Raw genomic sequence first — 26,387 nt, 5'->3', positions numbered from 1 at the left:
CTAAATATAAAATAACTTTTAATTGATAAAATACCAGCTGCATCTTTTCTTTTTTTGTCCATTTTAATTTTGTTAATTTAGGACTAGAGTGTGACTTGAAATGAACAGCCATGAAGGAGAACAAGGAAAGCAAATCTACTCTTAAATCACTGGAAGGCTACCAAGGATTCTTGTAAGAAATGGTCAGTTTTGAATTTGACTATTAGAAGTTTGTCTGAGTATGCAACCCATGAAGTGCAGCAGCATCAATGCTATTTTTGAAACAGGGAAGGGCAAAGTTATGAAGCAGAATTCAGAATGGTTGTTAGGCAAAACATCTTCAGAAAATACTGCTGAAGTCAAAAACTTACTGCAAGGTCCATCATACCTGGCATTAGCAGAAATGTTAACTTGGAGTAAGTCTGTAAATACATAATCAAAAACCTGACACCAAATGCCTAAGGTGCTTATGTAGTAGCTGACAAGACCTTCTTAAAATGTATTTACTTGAAAATCATATTATTACTGCTATTATAACTGTATATGAATTCTTAATGCTCTGAGATTGTTCTGAACTTTTCCCAAATTGTTCTGAAGATGGTCACCTTTGTATTTTGTAGGAACAAATCCCATAAGCTGACATTTTAAGGATTTTATTTCTAGATCCCATTTATCTCCTACCTTTGGACAGTAATTTAATGATTCTTTTAGTACACCATTACCATAATTTCAGGACTCTGAAAAGAAAGCAGTCAAATAAGCAAGAGAAATGGCACGCAGAATGGAAGCAATAAAATGAGAAATCTGTTTGTTCACTGGGAAATAACAAAAGTAACACCCTGCAGATGACCTAAAATCTGGCTCTTCCTCCTTATTGTGATGTGTATGTCAAGAAGCAAAATTAATGAGTACATTAACCTAATCATAGAGAAAAATGCTCTTTCTGGTGCATTAACAGGTCTTGAGAAAAAGAGTTTTTGTATGCCATTCTTTTCTATTTTAGAAGTAGGGGCAAATTTTTATATATATACACTATACAATTTGTGAAAACTGTTTGTTCCCATTGTTGAAAAAAGTGACAGTTTGTTCCATTCTATTCTAAGCATTCTGAAAGGCCATTATATTAGTTTAAAAAGTTAGGAACATGCAGTTTAAATACATTTCCAGTATGAATGATTCCTGTAAAGAACTTAAAATATGAGGTAGCAGCTGTGGTCCACAGGGACAGCAAAATTACTGTCTCAGAAGGTTTTTCTGACATGTGCCGAGGTACCATATACAGAAATGAAAAGTGGAAGAAAAATATTCTTATCACACAGTAAAGATCAAAAAACTTCATTAGGCAGACGCAAAACCACAAGGTAAGGTGAAAAAGAGGTAGAGAACTGGACCTGTAACTTGAGAAGTAAAAAGGGTGTAAGGGACAAAAACATTTTAACACCTCTGTAGTGCCTGCCACCTCTTTGGGCGTATGGAAACCTGTGGAAATTTGCTGGTGGTTAGGGAAATAGGGATCAGAGTAGACTTGTGATCCACTATCAGGCAAAATATTCCCTGTAACATAGGTCTGCAGTGTTTCCAAAGTTTTTTCAATTCACATGGAGAAACTGGGAATGTAGGAAAAGGTGGGACCATGGATAGAACAAAGGATACAAAAAGAAGCTAGCCTGTACTACTTATGAAGCAACATATGAAGCAACTTCTTCAGATAAAGTTTGATATCAAATGAAATCAAGAAGAAAACTAATGTGGGAAAAGCTACACTAGGTAGAATTTTTTTCATTAAAATCTTTTTAAGAGGCAGTATCATTCCCTGATACTCACAGTGACTGGCAAGCCTTTACATGTTTCAATAAACAGTGCAAAAACTTCAAAAATGCAAAAAAATTAATTAGTGAAGATATTAAGATTATGAACACTAGTGAAAGTGAAAACAGAAAAAACAAACATTTAAAAAGGAACATTATGAATGACAGCAGGCATAGTTTACCCTACTAGGACTGTGACATTTTAAATAGAACCTGTGACATTTAAATAAAGAACAATCATAGTGCTTCAGTTATAACTGATATACAAAAGAAACCGTTTCTTAATGATACACCAGCGAGTAGAGCATTTTCTATAGGCACTGTATAAAAATATGTCCATAAGTAAATCTCTATTAAACATTCAGATTATTACTTTACACAGGCAACAAAATATTAAGAGATTGTAAACTTTCATGAGAGATGAGAATTATGGTGCTGTTTATTCCCTTATCATCAAATTTTACCAAAACATTTGAACAGATTAATATTCCCTTCTATTTTCACTGAGAAAAATGTTTCCATAGCAATTTCTGACTAGAGCTTTGGATAATAAACCCTTGAAAATTACACACCAGACTTCATAGCAATTCTGTAAGGATGAATGAGTGAAATAAACCCTGAGGGCCAAATTATAGTCTTTTAACTTTAGGACTTTAAAAGGGAGTAATATGGGATACTTCTATCCTCAGATGAAAAAGATGGAACTCTCAAAAACATAATACTCTCAAAAATATAATACTTTTCTTCTAAGTTTTTATAGACTTATCACTACCTACAGGTCAATTTCACTGAAAATATTTGCACCATTTATTCACTAGTTATTACTGATGCTGCTATATGTCCAATCTTCATTAAGGAGCAAGAATTGGGATTTTAAACTTAGAAGCACTGAGAAGATATTTTTGTTGCTACATAGATGTAGTAGTGAGGGGTGAGGTCCTCTGTCATGCTGACTGAAATCTTAATTTTTCTACATATATGTATATTAAAATGAACAGAAACATATACAAACATGTTATATATGTTCCACAAATTTCTGAAATTAAATATTATACATGACTTAGTAAGAGACATTACAGGAGATGTAAATTAAACTATTGGTACAATTACTAAGCTTTCACCTAGAAAGAGATACTTCCTCTGTCTACAAACTTAAGACATTCATATTTTCAAGTTTAAAAAAAACACATTGAAGATAAATAGTCTTTAAAAGATGTAAGTAAGAGATAATGAAACTATTCCTCTCATATGGACTTCAATCTCTATTTCCATAAAAGTCAGTCAATTACTATTCTTGAACTATTTCTACAAGAGTGCTTGGGGGAAGAAAGCATAAATCTGTAGACATTATCCAGGGTCATCATATAATTCAGACTCAATAAATATTCCATTGAAAAGGTAACATTCCAGCTGAACTACACACACGTTTTAAAATAACTGTCTGTTCCAAATCTATCAACACAGTAAAATCCAGTTCATAAGTTCACAATTTGAAAACAAATGGCAATGCAATAAGGCTGGTGTCTCTGTATTCTATCCAATTACAGAATAATTTCTGTGATTAAACTGGAATAGTTTATAAAGATCATGCCTGTGAAAAAGAAAAAAAATTAAAATGCTTTTGTGTGATTCAGTCATAAGATGAATGATGGAACAAATCTGAGATAGAATCTACTTTGATCTTCTTGGTAATGCAAAACTACATCCAAATTGCATTCTCTGAAACAGCTTTAGAAGAAAATGGAGACCTTCCACATGTGTGCTAATTGAAATGATGAGATGTGGTTATAGAAGACCACAGTGCTGAAGGGAATCAAAGGAGACAAGATCTAATAGATATTTTAGTTTTGTTGTTAAGAAAAGCACGTGTTCAAAAAGACTGTAAGAGAGAAAATAGAAAAAGTGAATGTTATTAGCTCCATTTAAGACTTTTCACAGCTCTTCCTGTGACAAATTAATAAATGCAGACTCGTATCAACTTTGGCCAATAGCACTTGGGATAATAATAAAACAAAAACTAAATTTCTTTCTCTAATGAAAGGCTGTCAATAGGTAGGAAGGTCCAGCACAAGCTGGTTTTTTTTGTCCGTTGGTGCTTAGAGTGGAGTATAACGTGCTTCCATGGAGAGTCAAGTGTGCAGGACAGCACAAAGTTGTCTGTGAAGAATCGGCAGTTCTTTAAAACTTTAGATTCCTAGGAAACACAAAACTGGTTCGTAAGAATTCTTCCATGAATATCAAACATTTTTAAAGTATACTGGCACTTGCACTTTTAGCTTTAATTTTGGCAATTTGTTAAATATATCTTGAAAATACTTCCTTTTCACATTTACCAAATATCTTGTGAGAAATCCGTTTACACGTTAATTTCTTCTAACATAACCACCCCTTCTTTGTTACTCTTTGTTTGCTTGCATTTCTAAGTAAAAATATGCTGTATGTAATCTCCATGATGCTTTAGATAAGCCTAATTTCCAATTTTCAGAACAACTTTAGGAAATCTACTACAAGGAGACTGGTAGATTTACTCTATTTAGACTTGTCCAATAGCCTACGCCCCATGTGCTTTTTTAGGTGGATTTCCACTATCAATGCTGAGAGATATGCTAGGTAGGGAAGAATAAGAAAAATTAAGATGTTTGGCAGCAAAACTAGATTTGTTTGGAGGTTCTCCAAGGTAGGGGTTTGTTACTTTTTGGTATCTCCTTTAGAAATGCTGTTCAAAAATTTCATTGTTGCTGTGCTGGGTGCTTTAGTGTTTTTCCCTCTTTTGTTCAGTCAGAGACTAACCACTGTGTATTTTCTGTTGACCAATCTATAGAACAAGGGGAGATGGAAGGCTTTAGAGTAGCGAAATGGTTGCCTTAGGAAACCTAGGATGTGATTTATGCTATCTTAAAATGTGTAAGAGACTGGGAGGAAGTATTTTAAAGATGACTTGCACAGCTTGTGCAAGCATCCTTATTCAGCTATCCTAAAAAAAGTAAGTATCTTAAGAATCACCAAACAGAAGGTAAATACATGGGGTATAGGACCTTATTTTAAACAATTATTCTTTCCCATTGTCTCAGAGAACAAGCAATAGCATTATTTTACTGTCTCATGACTGCTAAGGCAAGAAATTTCCTTTTTCAAATAGTCATGTAAATAATGTTGGGTCATTTTACTGAATATAAAACTAGGGAAAAAATAAAAGGGAAATATTATATAATAATAAAGACTTCTGTTTTTTTCTTGCTAATTATTACAAATTTACAAAGAAAATAGTTGTTCTGTCCTAAATATGTCAAAAATATTAGAGTTTGTAAAGGACATAATTTTTTAGTTTTAAGTACTTTAGTCATAAATGATCTAAAACCAAAACAAAAAAACAAAACAAAAAAACAAAACAAAAAAACAAAAAAACAAAAAAACCCCCAAAAAACAAAAAACAAAAAACCCAAAAAAAACCCCCAAAAAAACCATTTTAAGGGGAAGTACCAATCAAACTGGTATCTGTGTTTCACTTCTATGGCACCATAAATGATATTTAGCTTTTTAGTTCCACGTGGCATTATATATGCAATATTATCTGCAGAATAGGTCTCAACAGAAGATTTTGAAATGCTTACACACACATCTACATTCCTACAGAGGTAAGACGACGTGCATCTCTCTAAGGGAAAACTGTAATTATCTTTCTGCCTAAAACAGTTTTATATACAAAAGGAAGTTGGAATTGCCTATAAATATACATGGAAAGAATTTCCCAATAAGGAATTAAACTCAACTTCACTGCGCCTTTGTGGCCTTATTACACTGGAAGAGTTAGATCTTGAATTGTAATCACTTGTTTACACATTGTATTTCACAATCTTAGTGGCAATAATACTAAAATTATAATTGTAATATGGAACACTGTAAAGAAACACTCTGCAAATACATGTGTAACTATTTTCCATCTCAGTTTAAAACTGCCTTACCTAAATTGCTTTGTAACATTAATACAGTCTCAGGAGCTATTGCAAGTAAGTCCTTTTTAGGCATCCTAAGCCTTAAGTTCCCATAATTAGAGGGTAAATACACAATAAATGAGATATACAATAAATGCATGTTTAAAGGTTAAAAAAAAATACATATCTGAGCTAATGCTTGCAAATCACCCAAACAACAGGCATACATTGACTTGAAGAATATAATGGTTAGTATTTATAATAGACCTTATATAATAGTTCCATGAAAATACAGATTATTTTAAAATTGTATTTTAAAATAATACAGTTTGAGTTCACTGACTCTCATTAAGTAAACAATTTTAAAACTTGCATATTTAAGCAAAGCAAGCATGATACACACTGAAAATCTTTTACAGAGACACCTGTTAGAAGAATACTAAACATATGGTCTTGACAATAAAAAACCCATTGGAAAGCCATTAAAAGCTTTCAAGTGGTCTGTTATTTCACATTTTCAATATCTCCCACTACGACTTTGCTTTTCTATGTAGCAGGATCTTTAACTGTAGTACAATCTTTAACAATATAGATAACTAACTAAGCTCCCGATTACTCTAGTTTTTAAGTAGGCAACCAACAGTCCTTTGAGAGCTAAAAGGAAAAAATTTCTTACCTTTAGGTGCCAGCTGTAGAAACTGTTTATGAAGCGTAGTAAGTTGTGAAATGGTTAGAGTACTACTGCTAGGGGTTTCTATGCGTTGAAATTCTGGTGGAGGAACAGGGTCAGGAACAGGGTCAGGAACCATTTTTACATCATTATTGATGAAGAAATCTGTTCCTTCTAAAGTCATTTCATATTGGATTTTGCTAGAACTCTCAATATGATGTCGTGCAACCTCTACCAGTTTTTCAACACTGAAAGCATAAATGCAGAAACTTATGAGTATAATACACAATGTTAGCAATGTAGCTTTGAATTTTCATGTGCTTGTGCTTTTAAAGTTTTCCTAAAGTAAGAATATCAAACCGTGTTAATTCTGTAACTACCAAAATCATTAAGAAGTCTACTCCTCCTCTGACTGCAAGAAATCTTTTGACTGTAGTCAGAAATTTATATGAAGTCAGATATAAGGCACAGAAGAGACCTGATGGAAAAACACGACAGCAATACTGAAGAGGTATATGATCTCCTGTTGCAAGTGCAATGAATACAATTTATACAGGGAAAGACATCAGCTGTCTATAATTCGAATACAGATTTGGCTTCAAGTGTCAGTATGATATTCTGTAAATACTGTGTCGTTGTTAGCAGAAGAGCAAATAAAACTGGCTAGAAGGAAGAGGTTTTGCCTTCTTGATCTTACCCTGATGTCAATCAAGCAGCACTGTCCCAAGTATGATTCTAAAGTTATTATAGTCTAGAAATACTTTGCAAAGGGCAAAGTCACTCCTTTCCTTTAGAGAGAAAAAGCTCTTTAATGATATAGACATTGGTCATTCTATGCATTAGTCTAATGTGCTCTAGTGATCCCAAGCATTTTATTTACTAGGACAGAAAAATTGTGAAGAACTGTCTTTTTTAATGGTCCTTGAAATAATTTTGAGAAATATAATATGCGGTGATAAGAGCAATAGGTGGAATTTTCCAGTGCCTATAAAAAACAGGAAAAAAAAAATCCCACATTCCAAAGCAACAGAAGCTACTGAAATGATACAGAGCTTTCTGCTAAATAGAATAACTGATTGTATGCTCACTAATCTGCTAAACCTGTAGTCTAAGTCAAAGATATCCTACCATGATAATTACCTTTACAGCTACAACCAGAACCTTTTAATCAGCCAAGTAATGGTTTATTAGCATTCAGGTTTCTAAGATAACACTAAATGAAATTATTATTTTCGACTTTTTTTCCAAATTACCTCTGTCTCAAGAAACAGCTATATTTACTAGCATAATCTAGATTTTTAAAAAAAAGAAAAGAAATAATCCTGTTTCAAATTGATACATTACCTGGATTTTTCCTCCAAGAAGGTGGATCCAAGCCACATTTCCATATCTTTATAAGCCTCTTCTGCTTTAAACTTTAGATCCTCAAGAAATGCAAAAGCTTTTTCTTTTATAAGTTCTAGCCGAGATTTTGTGGCTGCCTCTGTTTAAATGGTAAAGTCATAATGAATAATATTTGTAAAGTGTGAGGAATGTTCTCAGTCTAAGCACCTGAAGTTCAGCATATTTAATTGTTTTTAGCTAAAAGTACCTTAGAGGATACTTGCTGCCTGGCTAGTCACCTTTCTGTAGTACAGTTAAGCCTGCTGTAACTGTGGATTCTTTGCATGTTCTTTGAGCAGCTGCTATCGCTATTTACAGAGGTAAGTGCATGACAATATTTGTCTCCTTGTATTTTCAGAGGTAGGTACTGCACAGATGACTAGGTAAAGCTGCTCTCTTAATATTAGCAGAATAAAAAGCAAGGTACATTGATGCAATAGAGAAACTAAATATGAAATCAATGTTAAAAACTTAGCGACTATACACAACTAGTGCCTTTGCTAGACTTATGTATCTGTATAATGGAAACCACAAGTTACCAAAAGGTAATTGGATAACAAAGCTGCAAGCAAAACTATGATTCTCAAATACCAGCTATGTGCCTGTGCAAATAGGAAATGCAGCTCAACGTGTTCAGCATTCCTTAGGTTCTTAGCTTTTTTCTTAAATATAAGATGAAAATGAAGCAACATCAAGAAAAAAATTCATGTTAATGAATCACTAAAGTTCATCTTCATGCAATTAGGATTTTCAAAGTTATTACTAATCTTCTTATTACCCTAAAATCTGAGAATATTTATTCTTGAACTGCTTTTTTATTAAACTACATTGAAAGGTATATGTGAGTAAGCATTTGATTTGACTGGATCTAAAGAAGTGTTATAAGTTTGTGTTTTGTTCAGTAACTGCTGTTTGCCCTCTTTCATAACAAAATGCTATGCAACAGTTCTCCCACCAAAGAGGTTCCATGTGATGATGGGCTTGCCAACTATTGCCAAATAGAATCAATAAAAGCTGGATTCTGTCTTCCCTTTAACGACAAAATTTTTTCTTCTAGTGTAAACCTATCTTAAATTCTCAAACCATTTTCAATTTGGGACTTCCTTTCTTCAGACATCTACTTTTGGCTGAAATGAACCATTTTGCTTGAAAGCTACTGGGTAGGACAGACAGAGAGGATGACTGAACAATATTTAAGTTTTGGAAGAGTCTGTCCATAAAGCAGTTTGGAAGAACAAAAAAAATCTATATCCTGCTGCTTGAATCCCAAGTTGCTTGAAGACGAAAGAATCAGAGAAAAACATCAATGAAATATGCAACTGCCAACAAATTCTTTTCCAGAACAAAACATTTCAAATACTGAATCCAATTAAATTGAATATTGAACTGTGAGTACCAACTTATCCACAACATTTTCTCTCAGGATGAATATTTGCTTAGTCATGACAAATTAAATTAGATTAAATGAAACAGAAGACAAAAGGAATGAAAAATCATATTACTACCTGCAGTATATTTACCACAGAATGATTGATGATTACCACATTAAAAATGTGATTTTCCTGACTTCTCCAGACACAACTGTCTCTTCTTTTTCTTTCTTATCCATCCATTTTGCCTACCGTCTCTGGTTAGTATTGACTAGCACACTAATGTAATTAGGAGTAACAGTCACCTACTAATATAAGTACCAAATAGTAACATACCCTCATGTTTCAAGGCACTGAAATATTCTTGTTTTATTTTAAGTGCCAGTTCTTGTTTCCTTATTTCTTCTGGATCTGTAGGAGCTGGAGTGGCTTTTGCTCCTGCAGGAAAACAGACCTCTCAGTCTTTGGACTTTGCTTGTGAATTTGTGTATCATGAAAAATAATATTTTCCAGCTTACTTAATGTGAACATTTACGAGAAAGCAAAGGTGGATACTCAGCTGCCAAATGTGATTTACATCTGCAAGTCATGCTAAGGTTAACACTGCATAAAAATACCCCAGGATATACAACTTTGGTTAAATAACATCCTAAAATGTATTTCTGAATGAAAAATCATGGCTGAATAAGTGTGCCTCTTGTTTGATCCTAGATGGTCAGAATGTCCTCTTTAACTCTAGTATCTACCAATTTATCACAACTAGAACATAAATAAATGTCTTTTGAATAATACTTGTTTCTTCTAGAATAAATTCAAGTTTAACAAACTAAAGTAAAAATGTTATGGTAGTTGTTATCATCAAAGCAGTGAAAAGAGCTATGCTATTAAAAAATAGAAAAGAGATCTGTTATTTCATGCCCTTTCAAACCTACATTTCCACCTTGTTTTGACTTACTTATCTATGAACAGTTATTGTAAAGGTATTTTATCATGTTTTTAGAGACTGCAGGTAATTCTACAGCCACATGACTTTGACTATTACTGAAGAATATTAAAATATTTTTAATTGCTTTATCCTAGAAGAAGAGCAGATGGAGATGTTACAGAAAAATATAATGATATGTGCATGATACATTAGGTCAACATAAAACAAATGGTCAATTCTAGAAGTGATAAAACTACATGTGGTAAGTTTTATCACCCCATTACCAGCCCACAGCTCCATCCTAGGGGGTTCTCATATTACAAGAACACTACAGTATCACTGTATTTGAAATTAAATCAAAGTCAATACTTCAGTTACGAATCCATCAATTCATAGTTCATCTTCCACTAGGAAGAATGCACAGATTTTTAGCTGCAGTTATGGTTTTGTGATTTCAGATGATCTTGTACCAGGTCTAAACAAAAATTTAATTCCAAGAAGCAATCCACAAACTCCAAATTAGCCACTTAACAAGTAACAGCTGCCAAGTTTTATCACAAAACTTTTCTAGAATTCTGAAAATCTGCTGCTCTTCTGGCTAAAGGATGCTAAACTAAGCCTAAGGCTCCCTGGGGCTGACAACTGGCTAAGTATTTACAAGGCTATGCTTTTGTTCGTTATGGACAGAAATAACCAGAGAGAGAGAGAAAATTGAGCACAGTGCAAATGAAATTTCTGTCAAAGAAAAAAAGTCAACTGTGTTATGCACAATAACACTGCAGTTACAGCTTTCTCACTTGGAAACAGAGTACCCAAATTTCAGCCTACCCTACACCCACAGGACTCAAACCTCTCTCTTGCTATGCAGAATGTCTTAACAAAAGACACAAAAGTTTAAGCTACAGGCCTCGCTTCCTAATGAAGTTATGACATATTGCAAAGGGTGAATGTCATATAAACTACTACCTGCACAAAGAAACAGTTGTAAAAGTATAAACAGTCTTGTGTGCCACAATCTCTTCCAGCACACTGACTGTTTTCTCTCTTGCAAATAAATTTTGTGTTTTCACCTGGTGGGACAGGTTCTTGCCAGGCCTATGTGCAAGACCTACCTCAATAGGAATCTGCTCTTTTTTAGGACTTCAGCTGTCAAGTAGGCAGAATTTAATAGAATTTTATTTAACTTGATAAACTAGCTTTAACTGTTCCATTCCAATACAGAACATGAAGAAAAAATAATATTCACTTTTAATTTAGAATATTTATTTCAAAATATAATGACTACATGTTTATATAAATAAGTGCAATTGCCATTCAAAAGCCTTTCCCCTCCTTTATCACTACCAGCTTTTCATACTGATGGCACATTTGACATTCTAAAAGAGAAATTAAATCCAAATTAAATGTCACAGATTACTAATTTCTGTATTATTCACATATTTACATTTTTGTAAATTCAAGCACTGCTAAAACAGAGCCTGCATTTTAAATACCTTTTTTTTTACCAGGTGATTTGGTAGGTGCCTTTTTAGCACTTTTCGAATCTTTCCCAGTCGCTTTGCCTGATTGCTTCTGTGCAGCTTTCGAAGATTTCTGGTTTAGCTGAAGTTCTTTTTCCTCCTCCATTTCTCTAAACTCTATTTCAGCTGTTACCTTGACACCACAGTCACACATAATACAGTACACAGTATCAGCTCAGTGCAACTACTGTTTCAAATAGCCTATACTTGCTGAAAGTACTCAGTTGAGAAGTAGACAGATTAAAAAAATAAAGGAGATATTTTAACCAATTGGTTAAATTTTTATTATTTATCAAAAATAAAATTATGCAGCAAAAATGCAAGATGGAGACATATTAATTCCTGCAGTCATTGCCTATGCTTGAGAAAAACGTTAGAAAAGCAAGAATCAACCCTACACAAAGCAAGCCTAGACTAACATGGTAAGGGGGCAGAAATTAATTTATTTTAAATTCTCAAAGAGAAAACAAAATTCTCACCAAGAAATGGACCATTTGAAAAGCTCACCTAACTTACTTAGAGCTATATAGAAAAAAAATGTAACCACAGGGTCTGAATATGTGAAAGATTTAATCACAGGATTAAACTCATCCACCTTTTCACACTTCTACTGAGGAATAAGAGAAGAGTTTATCATTGAAGAAGTTGTATTTGAAATATTTCTCAGTAATGGAATGAAAGGCTCAGTTATAAATATGGAGGTGCTGAAAACAGAGACTCCAACATTTTCCTCACAGAACTACAAACACATTCAATGGAAATATCAGTGGTAGAGCAAGACATATGAAACTGAGATACACAGTGCAAAGATGATGTGTTTAGACTGCCTACTGAATGGGGGGGGCTCTGACAGTACAATCCAGAAATCTTTAAGTAAGTAAAACATTCCATACCATATCTGATACTGCTGTTACTGCTGTTTGCCATGTATCAATAATAAGATTTTCATCCTTCCTGCAAGCAGTCACTTCATTTTCAGAACTCTTATCCTTAAGTTTCTGCTGCCGACTTCTGTTTTCCGACTCGGTATTACCTGCTGAAGGCACTCTCCAAGGAACCAGAGGAATCCTCAAAAATAAAATGTAAGGAATACATACCGCTTTATAAAAAGTGTTAATATCAACACTGGAGAATATGCTGAAAGAATGAAAATGCTACTTTCAAAACTTGCAATAGCAAAAAAATGGAGGAACTTTCCTAATGATCAAAAGTGATGAGGTGTGTGTATGGCAAGAAAAGTGTCCAGTTTAAGTGTAACAGCTAAAAAATAGTAACAGATGGATAAAACTACATTAAGTGACTGTGTGATCTGCTGATGAACACCACATGCATTAGACACAGTTTCATTACTCAAATAATTTCTAAATTCACTCTAATTAATTTTAAAAATAATGTGTGATTACTGATGTCATTTTCTATATTGTGAAAGTATAAAGTGGTATCCTTCATCTTTTAATATGGCATTCAGTTTGGTGCATCTTTGTAGATGTTTTGATTTCCATCTGTAATTACACAAAAATTAATTATATTTATATTTACATGAAATTTATAAAAATTTTATTTATAGCACAAATTTTAAACATACTTATGTTCCACAACAATACTTTACCTTACATATGGGAGGATTGTGCTGCAAACGATCAGCAGCATAAAGGAAAAAAGGAAACATTTCTATAATAGTAGATTTCCTCCTGAGGCAGCTTTTAAAATGTTTTGCAAATCAGCGATCCATTGGTGAATATGATACGGGTAGATATGTAAAAAATGAGGGATAAATGTAACCTTTAAAATGATTTAAGATTCATCATTTGACTTGGTAAAAAAAAATCTCATTTCTCCATCCTTTGAAATATACACACATATAATTCCATTTACTTCAAAAATTTATCGTACATTCTATTTGTTCATATTTGTATAATTTTACACTCCATTTCTACCTCTTTGATTCATCTTGATCTTCCTTCTGCTCTCCATTAATAATATCTAACAATGGGATTCTAGTAAAATCTTGAGTGTCTTCTGTTGGGTTTTTTCCTTCCATTGCCCTATAATAGTCATGAAGAAGTCTCTTTGTATCTTGGAAACGATCCAGTTCAACCTCAAGAAGAAAAGACGAAGAGACTGCAACTCAACATACCACAGAACCAATTTTTGTTATCACATGTTAACAGAAGCAATTCTAAATCTTAAGAGTTTGAGGGACAGCAAGAAACACAGTCATTATTTGTTTTAAAATTTATAGCTTACTGATTGCATACTTCTAATTGCATCTATAATGTATTCACACTGTCATTTCTAGGCAGTAGTAAGAATCTTAATTGTTAAAATAGGAAAATAATATTCAATGCATTAAATTTAATTGCTATGTATTTTGATGTATACATATTTCCTAGTGGCAAGTATACTAGTGCTGACAAATTAGATAGGTCTTCTTGTTCAGAAGAAATAAAGTCTTAAAAGCATAAAATAAAAAGGGTATGTGATGGAGAACATTTTAAAAGTTTTTCTGGACCTAAGTAATCAACAGTCTTTGAACACCTAAGAGTCGTGAAGATCTTTTGAAGAAATCAAGTAAGATTCAAGAAACATTTAACACCTGTCATGTTTTGATTTATTGATACAGCATGGTGTTAGTTTCTAACTGACAAAACAGTACTAAATATTCATGGGAAAATACACAAAACCACATTCACAAAACAAAGGATAAAACCTTGTGGTGTAAACCAGCACTTATCCATAAGTTAAGGAGGAAATATCTTCTAGTATAACTGTATACATAGAAAGAAGGAATGAAATCTGATAAATGGCATTTATACAAATCTATGTGTTTACACAGTTACAGAGCCACCTGGGGAATATATGTAACTTCCAACAGAAAAACCCACAAATGGAGAACTGAATAACAAGCCTATTTTCAGCTGCTTCTAAAAAGCATACTCATTGCACAAAGTTAGAGTCATTATATTTTTAGTCCTATAGTTTTAGGATTACTAATTAATTTATTATGTACTAAGTAAAGCAAGAAGTCATGTCTTCTATTAAAATTTTCCTTTATTAAAATGAAAGCTTACATATGGTTAATACAGGGTAGTAATTCTAAAGAGTCATTGTGCATACCCACACAAGACAGATCAAATTAGATTCATAGTGAATCTCCTCTGAACTCCATCATATATGCCCATGAAATTCTGTTAGAACTAGAATTGCAAAGATATAACTAAATATAAAAAGAGAATAACGAAATATTTAAGCTCTGTATTATAACTTTTTCTCCTTTATGCATATAATTCAAGATGGATTTTTTAAGTACTCAGGTCTATAAATATCCTAGTTACAGGACCAATTAGGTTCAGATAGTCAGCAGTTATTTGATATTTTGAGTGGCCCAAAGTCTTCATTTAGGGCATTATGTAGATTCTTTAAAAAAAAATCAACAATTTCCTTGCTATATTCTCACAAACTTTTCCTGAATAACCAGAATACTCAGATGAGATAAGAGAGTGGTTCCCTTTTTTTGTAAACATATAAAACAGCCCAGAGAATTTAAAGGTTTGAGAGCTACCCTAAACTGCTTAGGTCTGACTTTTTCACATAAATTAGCATCACAAGGTGTGTGTTTTCATTGTCTTCCTTAAATTTGCCAAAACCTTCACAGAATGGTCACTTCAATTTGCAGAAAAGCCTGTTTAGTCTATTGTAGTCTAGACTACTCCAGTCCAGTTCTAAACTAAATTTATGTACCTAGAACAGCAATAACAGAGAAATCTTAATTTACTGCAGGAGTGAATGGACTCTTGAAAACTTTAAAGTTACATATCTGAAAGCTTGGCCATATTTGAACAACAGCAGCAAATGACATCTCAGTCTTCAAACATAACTTAATGTTTTGGGTGGTTTTTTTTGTTGGTCAGCAGATAAAATTTAAAGCCACATATATGAAATTACAAGTGGAATAAATTTGAGATATGGGAAATACTATAACATCAAGCAGTGAATGATGTAATTCATAAATTAAAAGGAGATGTCAATGTGATCACAGACGGATAAAGAGCTGTAGTATTTTTGTCACAAAACTCAAGATGATTCATTGGACTTTTAATATTGCAAAAAGTAGAAGTATATAATAGAGATTGAAAGTTTTTGGGGTTGAACAATAATGGTATTTTTGTTAATCTTTCCTGTGTTCCAAAGTTAAATGTATGGAATGTCATCTACTTTTTGTCTCTTAACTGTGTCTATAAAGTTTCTTGTTTCAGAAAACACGTGAACATTTGCTTAACTAATTTTTAGTCCTTCACATTTTTGGAGCCAACCATATGAAATTTCTCTGAGGTGTACTGTAGTAGTCCATACCTGCATAAGTGTAAAGAAATGGTTCATTGCAATCCCCCTCCGATCTGGTAACCATTCTTCATTCATGATACCAGTACGTTCCTGCTCTGCTTCTTCCCTTCTGCTGTCACAGATATCCCAGAGAAGATCTCTTAGGTCCTAAAGCACAAAATCAAATATAGAAAATAATTATGAAAGAAAACCTTTTTTAATTTTTTTTTCCTGTGTGCAGGGCAACTTCCTATCTGGGGCTTTTTCTTTACTATTATAAATATCGATACCTCGTCAGGTCACATGCCCACAGAGAGCTGACACAAAGTTTTCTTACAAGTTCAGTGGGCAGGCTGCCTTGCTTTCCCACACAGACATGATCTACCTAAGCTAGACAAATATGAGACTATGAATAGCTAAGTTCGCAACTGCACCAACAACTTTCCACTTGAATGGTTTGCTAATTAATATGCTAAGAATAGTATTCTCAGGGGATGGACAATATGAAAAATACTGAGAAAATTGTGTCAGATTTCAAGTGTTTTTCAAATTTGAGTAGCTCCCACACCACTTTTCTCCAATGTTCTTTTAATTAAGGGCTCTTCAGCTGATGACTATGTCAAATAGGACTATGTGGCTCACTGACAGAACTGAGGGCCTACTAAGCATAAAATATTATGCAACCCGTTTGCTCCTATTGCCATCTCTGCATGGAAATAGCATGACAGGCCACTATGTGTGAGAGGCCACAGGAGGAGAAAAGTGATGCTAAATACAGTGCCAAGCAGGGCAAGATGAGATGTCTCTGGCTCCAGGCATTTCTACTCTACCTGACCTGTTCTGGGACAGAAGAATAGGAGAGGAGCTTAGGCTTCTTTTAAAAGATTCCACGGTCATTCCATATTCACCAGGTCTTGGTTGCAATCTATTATGTCAGATTCTGTTTCCCTCCCCTTCCCTTCAGATAAATCCACCTGTCCTTTGTTGGACAAAAGACACAGGGAAGTCCCTGGGTTACCTAACACATGAAGGTAGAAGTTAGACAAGGGGGAGGCAACCAGATATTCATGGCTGTTGACATTGTAGAATATGCACATAAGGATATGTTGCTGAATGAAAAATATATAAGCATATGACTTATCTATTGGCAGCAGTGAGTTGACCTTGGCTGGCTGCCAGCTGTTCACCAAACTGCTCTATCACTCCTCCTCACAAGAAAGGGGGAGAAAATATCATGGAAAAGTTCCTGCATCAAGATAATGATGAGGAGATCACTCACCATCATATGCAAAACAGACTTGATTTGGGGCAACGACAGTAATTTCATGATTATAACCCGCACTTCCGGGTGTCGGCAACTTTTCATTCTTTGTCCATACATAAGCCGCACCTGATTATAAGCCACAAATTACAATACAGAGTGTGATAAAAGGTATGTGTTCTATCACCATCTGTTGAGGGTGGAGGCAGTGATCCTTATCTCCACGGGAGATATTCTGCTAACGGGCCATCCATTGAAACCAGGCAGGGCATTGTTCTTTATCTTTGCACCCCCTCATCCTTCCTCCAGCGAGTCATTTTCTGCTAATGGCCATTGAGTCCCACTGTGGGACTGATAAAATTACTGCATCCCATTGGAAGTTGCTCCAGCCAGGGGGAAGAGCCCAACATTTCTTACCAAGACAAAAACACAGGTTTTGGGACACTAAGGTAGCCCCTTTCTCCACTGGACTCCAGAGGAAAGCTGGATTTCTCCACATCACCACTGGACCTCCAGAGGGAAACTGCACCTTCTACAGGAGCACTGCTTCAACTGAATCACATCTGTCACTGCAGGAGAATTGCAACCACCATTTAATGGGACTGCTACCAACACCCTGCCTGACGGGGTGTCAGGTTGTACTCTGACTTTGTCAGGGTTTGGAGTTTGTTTCTTTGTAGTACTGTATTTCTATTTTAATTTCCCTAGAAAAGAACTGTTATTCCTAATTTCCATATCTTTGCCTGTGAGCCCCTTGATTTCAAATTTTAATAATTTGGAGGGAGGGGGTTTACATTCTCCATTTCAAAGAGAAATTCCTGCCTTTCTCAGCAGACACCTGTCCTCCAAACTAAAACAGCAACTTTTCGTTCTTTGTCCATATATAAGCCGCACCTGATTATAAGCCGCGCTTCGGGTTCAGACCAAAATTTTAGTCAAAATGGTGCGACTTATAATCGTGAAATTACTGTAATTTAACTTAATGCCAATTCATAACACAGCAGAATAATGAGAAATTAAACAACATTAAAAACACTTTTCCCCATCCATTCTTCCCAGGCTTAACTTCAGTCCTGATTTTTCTACCTCCTAAATGGTACAGAGAAAATGGGGAATGAGTAATTATGGTGAGTTCATAAAACATTTTTATCCGCCACTCCTTTCCCTCAGACTCTTTCCCTGCTCCAGAGTGAGGTTCTTCCCATGGAATACAGTCCTCCATAGATTTTTCTGATGTAAGTGCTTCCCACAGGCTTCAGTTCTTCAACAACTATTCCAGTGTGGTTTCTTTCTGTGTGCATAGCTGTTTAGGACTGTACTGCTCCAGTGTGTGTACTCCATGGGCCACAGCTCCTGCCAGGAACTTGCTCTAGTTGTGCTCCCCATGGGTTGCTACTCCTTCACAGCATGTCCACCTGATACAGCTGGGTGGACCACATGGACTTCAGGGTAGAGATCTGCTTCCCTGTGGTCCTCCATGGGCTTCGGTGGAACAACCTGTAACACCATGGCCTTCTCCACAGGACACAAGGGAGTCTCTGTTCTGGTGCCTGGAGCACCTCTTCTTCCTCCTTCTTCACCTTCCTTAGTGATCATAGAGCTGTTTCTCACATTTTCTCACTCCTGTCTCACAGCCGCCTTGCTTTCTTACAGCAGCCACCTCTGCAGAACCTTTGCCACAAAAAACTTTCACATAAATGGAACACCACACAAAAAAGACACTCATGTTTTGTACAAAGTGATGTACAGCTCATTCCAGTATCTTTCTTAAACATGTAAAAAGAAAGATTCTACTCTTTGTTCTCATATTATCTAAGCCACAAGATTGATTTATTGTAAGCACTGGAGAAATCTGCAGAGTGAGGTATATTCCTCTGGCAGAAGCTAAAAGTGTGTTTTATGAGTTTCTTTTTTTCTCTCTCACTGCTCTTCTTTTCACAGTGAGGCAGCTTCTCTCTCCTTTTCTTATAGTAAAGTGGTGAAAAAAATCTAAAAATTGTTGCATTTGCTCAGTCCTCTCCTATTTGGAACAAGAGAAGTAGTGATTGCAAGCAACTGATCATGTTTAATGATAGCAATGCAGGGAGAGGGAATTTGGAGAAATTGCTGGAAGACAGATAAAGATATGCTGCTAAAGTGTGTTTTATCCACAGTAATTCTGTGTTTGGGTATTTAGGATGTGTCCTGATTTTTGCTGGGGAAGAGTTAATTTTCTTCAGAGCAGTGAGTATGGGTTATGGTTTGGATTTGTGCTGGAAACAGTGCTGATAACACAGGGATGATTTTATTATCGCTAAGCAGCACTTGCACAGAGACAAGGTCTTTTCTGCTCCTCACCCCACCCACCTGCAAAGGGGCTGTGTACCAGGAAGCTGGGAGGGGACACGGACAGGAGAACTGACCCCAGGTGACCAAAGGGACATTCCATACCATATGGCACCATGCTCAGTGTATAAAGCAGAGGGAGAAGAAGAAAGCAGGGGGGACACTGGAGTGGTTGTGTTTGTCTTCCCAAGTCACCACCGTGTGTGACTGAACCCAGCTCCTGGGGATGGCCAAACACCTGGCTGTCCATGGGGAGTGCTGGATGGATTCCTTGTTTGCTTTGCTTCTGCGCACAGATTTTGCTTTGCCTGTTGAACTATTTTAACCTCAGCCCATGAGTTTTCTCACTTTTACAGTTCTTTCCCCCGTCCTACTAGTGGGAGTCAGTGGCTGCATGAGGCTTAAGCGCAGGCTGGGGTTAAAACACAGCATCAGGCCAAAGTCTTGGCTGCCCTCTGGGCTTTGGATCTTTAAGGAATTTTATATATATCACAAAGTGGGGTGGTTTTTACATTTCCCAGTTGATATCAGAGAAATTTGTTATTACAGCTGGCACCTTTCAGTGTTTTATAAAGGGTCCAGTTTAGATAACAGTGTTGAGGAATCTGTGAATTTGAGGAAAAACATTATGAAGGTTGTCACTCTTTTAATTTCCTCTTTCTTTCTAACAGCAAGGAAGGATGGCTGACAGAATTCATTCAGGGAGATACAATGAGCATGGCTTACAAAGCATAAAAAGACCATCTTCACAGTTACCCACAGGTTTGGGAGTGAAAAGGGGTGAATGGGTTGTTTAAAAAAATAATTCTGAAAATCATATATTCACTCTGAAGTGCTTAGGCTTATCACAGTATCTGTGTTACACTGTGTGATATGGGAGTATAACCTCCTCTTCACATAATTGGAACTGGACAATGTCAAACATGGATTTTTGTTATGAGCAAAAGGCCAAATATTTTAATTTTATCGTTCTAAAATATAGGACAAAGCGATTCCAGTCTTTTTACAATTCCATTCTGTAGAAATTAGGAATATCGATGATGATTTTTCAATCCTCTACCTCATTCTCTTTGAATAGTTCTATGGAAAAGCAGGTCCAACACTTTTTCCATCTCAGATGAATTAATCCATTATTCCTCAAATGTTCCCTTCAATTAAAAATGTTGTCAGTATTCTTTTCTCCTTTTGGGGGACCATTCCTGATATCAGTCAACTAAAAATCATGTCTGTTCTGAAATGGAAACTGATCAATTCAATGATAGCTCTACTTTTGGCTTATGCTAAATCTGGTTCTAATCTTGTTATGACATTTAGTGTTATGGATTTTTGTGAAAACTCTCAGGACATGACCTAAAAAAGATTTACCTGAATCAAAACATCCCAAGAAATTCTATATACTTTGCAATAATCAGTTTTAGAAGGCATACACTATCATATATAATTTACAGAAAAAATAAAATACTGCCAAGATTTTTTAGATTGTGATAGAAGTATCCAACTTTTACAATTTCAGAAAACCACAAAATGTAAAGAAAAAGAAAACAGAGAAATACAGTAATTTCACGACCATAAGGCGCACCGGACTATAAGGCACACCCCCAGGAGTAGATCAGATAAGGTGCACCGGACTATAAGGTGCACTTTTTTTTTTGCAGCGAGGCTCCGCCCCCAGCTCCCCCCGCATGTTTGCTGGCCAAGGCCCCGCCTCCATCTGGCTGCCGCGGCACTGTGGCCCTGCCTCTGCCTGGCAGCCCCAACCCCGCCTCCAGCCAGGAGCCCCAGCCTCACAGCCCCGCAGGCATCCAGCGGCCCGGGTCCTGCAGGCACCCAGCAGCCCCGGTCCCGCAGGCACCCAGAAGCCCCGGCCTTGCCTCCATCCAGCAGCCCTGGTCCCGCGGCCCCACGGGCACGCAGCAGCCCTGGTCCCGTGGGCACCTGGAAGCCCCAGTCCTGCAGGTACCTGGAAACCCCAGTCCTGCAGCCCCGCAGGCACCTGGAAGCCCCAGTCCCACGGGCACCCAGCAGCCCCGGCCCCGCGGGCACACAGCAGCCCCGGTCCCACAAGCACCTGGAAGCCCCGGTCCCACAGGAACCTGGAAGCCCCGGTCCCGCGGCCCCGTGGGCACCCAGCAGCCCCGGTCCCACGGCCCCGCAGGCACCTTGAAGCCCCGGTCCCGCAGCCCCGCAGGCACCTGGAAGCCCCAGTCCCGCGGCCCCGCAGGTACCCGGAAGCCCCGGTCCCGAAGGCACCCAGCAGCCCCGGTCCCGCGGCCCCGCGGGCACCTGGAAGCCCTGGTCAGGCAGGCACCCAGCAGCCCCGGTCCCGAAGGCACCCAGCAGCCCCGGTCCCGCAGCCCGGCAGGCATCTTGAAGCCCCGGTCCCGTGGCTCCGCAGACACCTGGAAGACCCGGTCCCGCGGCCTCGCAGGCACCCAGCAGTCCAGGTGCCGCAGGCACCTGGAAGCCCCGGTCCTGCAGGCACCCAGCAGCCCCGGCCTCGCCTCCACCCAGCGGCCCCAGTCCCGCGGGCACCCGGCAGCCCCAGTCCTGCAGGCACCCCACATCCCCAGCCCCGCAGCCCTGCCTCCAGTCAACAGCCCTGGCCCCGCAGGCAGTCGGCAGTCCCGGCCCTTCGGCCCCGCCTCCACCCGGCAGCAGCAGCCCCGTGGCCCCGCCTCCCCCCAGCAGCCATGGCCCTGCCGGCTCGCCCCGCGGCTCGCAGCTCTCACTTCCGGGTTTGCAAATTTCCGAACTTTGTCCCTCAGATAAGGCGCACCGGACTATAAGGCGCACTTCCGGGTTTGGGGGGAAAATTTTAGTCAAAAGATTGCGTCTTATAGTCGTGAAATTACTGTAAATATTTTACAGTGCACCACAATACCACAGTGTAACCTAAAAACCAAAACAAGATGTAAGAAAATTATGGCCAAACAACAGAGGAATAACTTTAAAGGACACATTATGAACAAGAGGAAATGACACAGTTTAAGAAGAACTATAAAGAAGAAGAAAGAAGTAAATAATAATATAATTAATGTTACATACAAAGAAATAATAGTTTAGGGTATATTGTAATTTCTGTCATTTACTTACAGTAACCCTTTGGTGTAGTTCAGCTTTTGTTTCTTCATCATCTTGTAGGTCATCAGCAATTGAATTAAAATCTGTTTGCCACTGAGATACAAACTCCTGCATGTGATGTGGACGTTTTAAATAATCTTGAAAATTTTTTCTGTAAAGTATGGTAAAATAACTTTTGGGTTAGAGAACACTCCATGAAAAATACATAACTCTAATATTAGTGTAATAAAATACTATTTCTACTTACCTAATATCTGCTGTGTAATGAATTATAGAGTACTGTTCATCCCTTAGACATCTCAGTACAGTTTTGATTGTATTCATATATGTATTTTCTACCATTTCCCAGTAAGGTACTAAAAAATCAATTATCTCCTGTGAATTTTTAAAAAACCATCAAAATTAATTGATTTATTTATTGGTAATTAATTTATCTGTAGCATTAGCAAATACACAATAATATTTTTTCAGGAAATAATATTACTGGGTTTTTTTTCACTATGTATTTCTTTTGTTTTACAGCTGATTACAGACACTCTAATGACATATACTTCTGTCCTGTGAATTTCTTTGAGAAAAAGTAGTAAGTGTCTAAAGGAATGGGAAATTCCAGTAGAACATTCCAGTATCTATTGCTTTGGATATGCTCAGAAAATAAATGATGATACTGAATGAGCACTGAAGGAAGGAAATTTTGTCATTCATAACTGTTTCAGTTTAGAAAAATCTAAGCTGTCTGCCTAGTGTTGCAAAAGTGATGTATGACTGAAAGACTGTCATGAAGTGTAAAAGGCCATGGCCAGAGGAACCCAGCATATGTGAGCTGATTGCAGTTAACAGGAAAAACTGGTAAACATTAGGAAAGCAATTACAGAACAAATTTCAAATCATCATTCTCCACTCTTGAAAAATCTGCATCTCAAAAACTGCATGCAGTCCCAGCCTCTCATCTCAAAAAATTTACAGAAGAACTACAACAGATTATAACTGGAATGGGGGACAAAAACAACATTAAGCAAAATGAAGAGATGCTTGTCACATCTTTAAAGCTCTCAGAGGTTGATTATAGAATTATTATTCATTGTATCTCTCAATATATGAATTGGGGTCATCATGAATTAGGGTCACCAAAAGATCCAAGCAAAGATCATTTAAAGTGGAGAAACAGAAATGTTTTTTTCAGAATGAACATAATTTTACAAGCTATGTCACAGAGAACAAAAAGTAAATGGCTTCAAAAAAGCTACTAAACCAACTAAAACACATAATCATGGAAGAAAAGTCCACTGAGAGCTACTAAACACAAGATGCAGATCCAGAAAACCCCTGAATTTCAGATCACTGAGATGATGTCCTTGGGGAGAAAATATTAGGAAAAAAATATACTAGGAGAAAGAGTAGTGCACATTCTCCCCATTCTTACACTTTATATAAGCCCCACAACTTACCCTTGCCAGAGAAAGAAAAGTGATCTAGTAAGTTTGTTTTAGTATTTCATAATAGTAAAAAGTATTATTGTTTTTACAGCGGTGTTTTTCATCATATTTGCAAAGTAAAAAAAAAAATCTAAATTTGGAAGTATGATTCCTTATTTTATGTATTTTAGTAGTAACTGTCCTTTGCATATTTATCACAAAGTAATAGCATACCTTTAATTGAAAAATAGTGAAAAAAACAACATGCAATTATGCAAAAGGTTTAGGTAGGACATACATAAAATACTATGAAAAATAAATACTTCAATATTTAAGATTATCAGTTGGGAAATAGTGTACCTGGGGAAGTGGTTCATCTACATAAATCCATTCATCTGATCCTGGTTCAATTGGCAGTGGTGTCTCAAGAGAGGGAGTGGGCTCATCTGCAGCTGATAAAACCTTTTCTTCTTCATCTGTGACTGCTAAAACCTCCTCTTCATCTGTAACTGGTAAAACCTTTTCTTCTTCTGGTACTTTTTCTTCAGCAGACCCTTGATATAAATGTACAATTAGTACTCCAAATGTATTTTAAGTATCAATAAACAGAATCAGACATCCCTGCTACTCTCATGGTTTCAAAATAATGGAACAGATTAATTGTTTCATTACTTAGATGTTGTTCATCAAAAATAAACTCATGAAATCAGCAATGCTCAAGGAAGATTGGATCAGTTAGCACCTAAACAAACTAAACATCCAGAAATCCAAGGGCCCTCACAGGATGCATCCCCAAGTGCTGAGGGAGCTGGCAGACATAAGAGCCAGAGAGCTCATAATCATGTTTGAAAGGCCATGGAGATCAGGAGAGGAGCCTTAGGATGAGAAGAAAGCAAATATGACACTGTCCTCCAAAATAGGCAGGAAGGGAACTACAGGTCAGTCAGCTTCACTTCAGTCCCTGGAAAGGTGATGAAGCACATCATTCTGGAGACCATCTTTATCTACTTGGAAGAAAAGAAGTTGATCAGGAGTAGTCAGCATGGATTCACTAAAGCAAAAACATGTTTGACCAACCTGATTCTCTACTCTGCTTATATGAAACTAATAGTGAAGAACAGCTTGGAAGCTATCAACATATATAAGAAATTAGACTTTATTAATTGACCACAGGTGTTATTTCTCCTTAGGAGTAAATATAGCCCTTAAATACTTCTATACAACAGCTGGATTCTAACTAGAAAATCTTCATTTGCAACAATAGGAACTTTGCTATTGACTATCAGGGCCATGAATTATATACTAAGCACATTAAAAAACCCTATGAACTAGAAACCTTGCACAGGAGTAATGGGATAATCTTTTACTGTTACAAGTGCTTTTCAAGTTTGTTTTTTTGCCTTTTTTTGGTGGTAGAAGACACATGAAATTTTCTTGTAACAGTTACTTAGAGGTCACTATTGCTGGTTTACTTAATGCATTTTCCTCCTGGATGCTTCATCTTTATTTTTTAAAATTATTATTTTAAATTATTCTTTCTTTCTGGATAATAAGGAGAAAAAGTGAAATAAACATGTACCAAAATTAAATATCAAAAACACTTCTACTAATAAATGACTATACATTCATAATGGCAAGTTAGACTTTCTTATACAATTATGCTATCCCATAGATGAAGACGCTGGCTGTAATTTTTAAACCAGGAAGAAAAAATGGAATTTAATGCTTTAATTTTTATGTGAAATTGGTCCATATACTCCAAAAAGGTGAAAGCACAACGGAAAAGTTCAGAGTTCTCGTGCAGTTATCACTAACTGGCACATGCTCAGATTTTTCTGGGGGCAGCAAAAAATGTAGGTTGCCATATCATTTTATAGAGTACTTATTAGTGTTAATTATAAAAAATAAAGTCATTTGATACTTAATTCTAGAAAGTAAGAATATGAAAACTTACTTCTATTCTGATTTTTCACAATTTCTTCTATTAAAATATCCTTCACTGTTTCGCACACAAGACTTTCTTCTGTCTCTGCATTTACTTTCACTAGAGTGTTCTGATGGACTGAAAACCATTTCTCTAATTTTGGCCATGTCTTTAGGAAGCCTGAAATTCTACAAAAAATCATACCAATGTATGAAATTAAAACCTCACTAATGGAAAATCAAACATTTTCTAAAATTGATACATAAAAGGAAAAGCAGAGTATCCAATTTAACACAAAAAACAGCTCCACCCACATCAACTCCTTCATTTTAAGAAAATTTCCAAAATTCTATTGATAACTAATAATGTATTTACTTTATTTACTTTCTAATATCACAATTAGACCAATAGTAATAAGTAATATAATAGTCTGAAACAGTTAAAAGTATCAAATATTCAGAAGAAAGAATT

General features: G+C 36.4%; 1 protein-coding gene across 9 annotated transcripts in view; it reads right to left on the bottom strand.

Annotated features, from left to right (window-relative positions):
* Positions 1 to 26,387, bottom strand: part of SPEF2 (sperm flagellar 2) — a 78,355-nt gene that overhangs the window by 18,759 nt on the left and 33,209 nt on the right. For 8 of the 9 annotated variants that reach the window (XM_033085330.2, XM_033085331.2, XM_033085335.2 and 5 more), the window contains 11 exons: positions 25,947 to 26,104; positions 24,353 to 24,546; positions 22,825 to 22,952; positions 22,590 to 22,728; positions 15,941 to 16,078; positions 13,525 to 13,685; positions 12,481 to 12,655; positions 11,561 to 11,720; positions 9,479 to 9,580; positions 7,734 to 7,872; positions 6,396 to 6,637 (listed from right to left, as the gene is read on the bottom strand). In XM_033085330.2, coding sequence (XP_032941221.1) covers positions 6,396 to 6,637; positions 7,734 to 7,872; positions 9,479 to 9,580; positions 11,561 to 11,720; positions 12,481 to 12,655; positions 13,525 to 13,685; positions 15,941 to 16,078; positions 22,590 to 22,728; positions 22,825 to 22,952; positions 24,353 to 24,546; positions 25,947 to 26,104 — 1,736 coding nt within the window. Of the gene's footprint in view, positions 1 to 5; positions 3,982 to 6,395; positions 6,638 to 7,733; positions 7,873 to 9,478; positions 9,581 to 11,560; positions 11,721 to 12,480; positions 12,656 to 13,524; positions 13,686 to 15,940; positions 16,079 to 22,589; positions 22,729 to 22,824; positions 22,953 to 24,352; positions 24,547 to 25,946; positions 26,105 to 26,387 lie in introns of those variants that run through there. The other variant, XM_033085338.1, reaches the window with a different exon arrangement.

This window comes from Catharus ustulatus, chromosome Z (genome assembly GCF_009819885.2).
Source record: "Catharus ustulatus isolate bCatUst1 chromosome Z, bCatUst1.pri.v2, whole genome shotgun sequence".
Lineage (NCBI taxonomy): Eukaryota > Metazoa > Chordata > Aves > Passeriformes > Turdidae > Catharus > Catharus ustulatus.
Note: the sequence above shows the minus strand (reverse complement) of the source record. Positions and strands in the feature narration are given on the sequence as shown.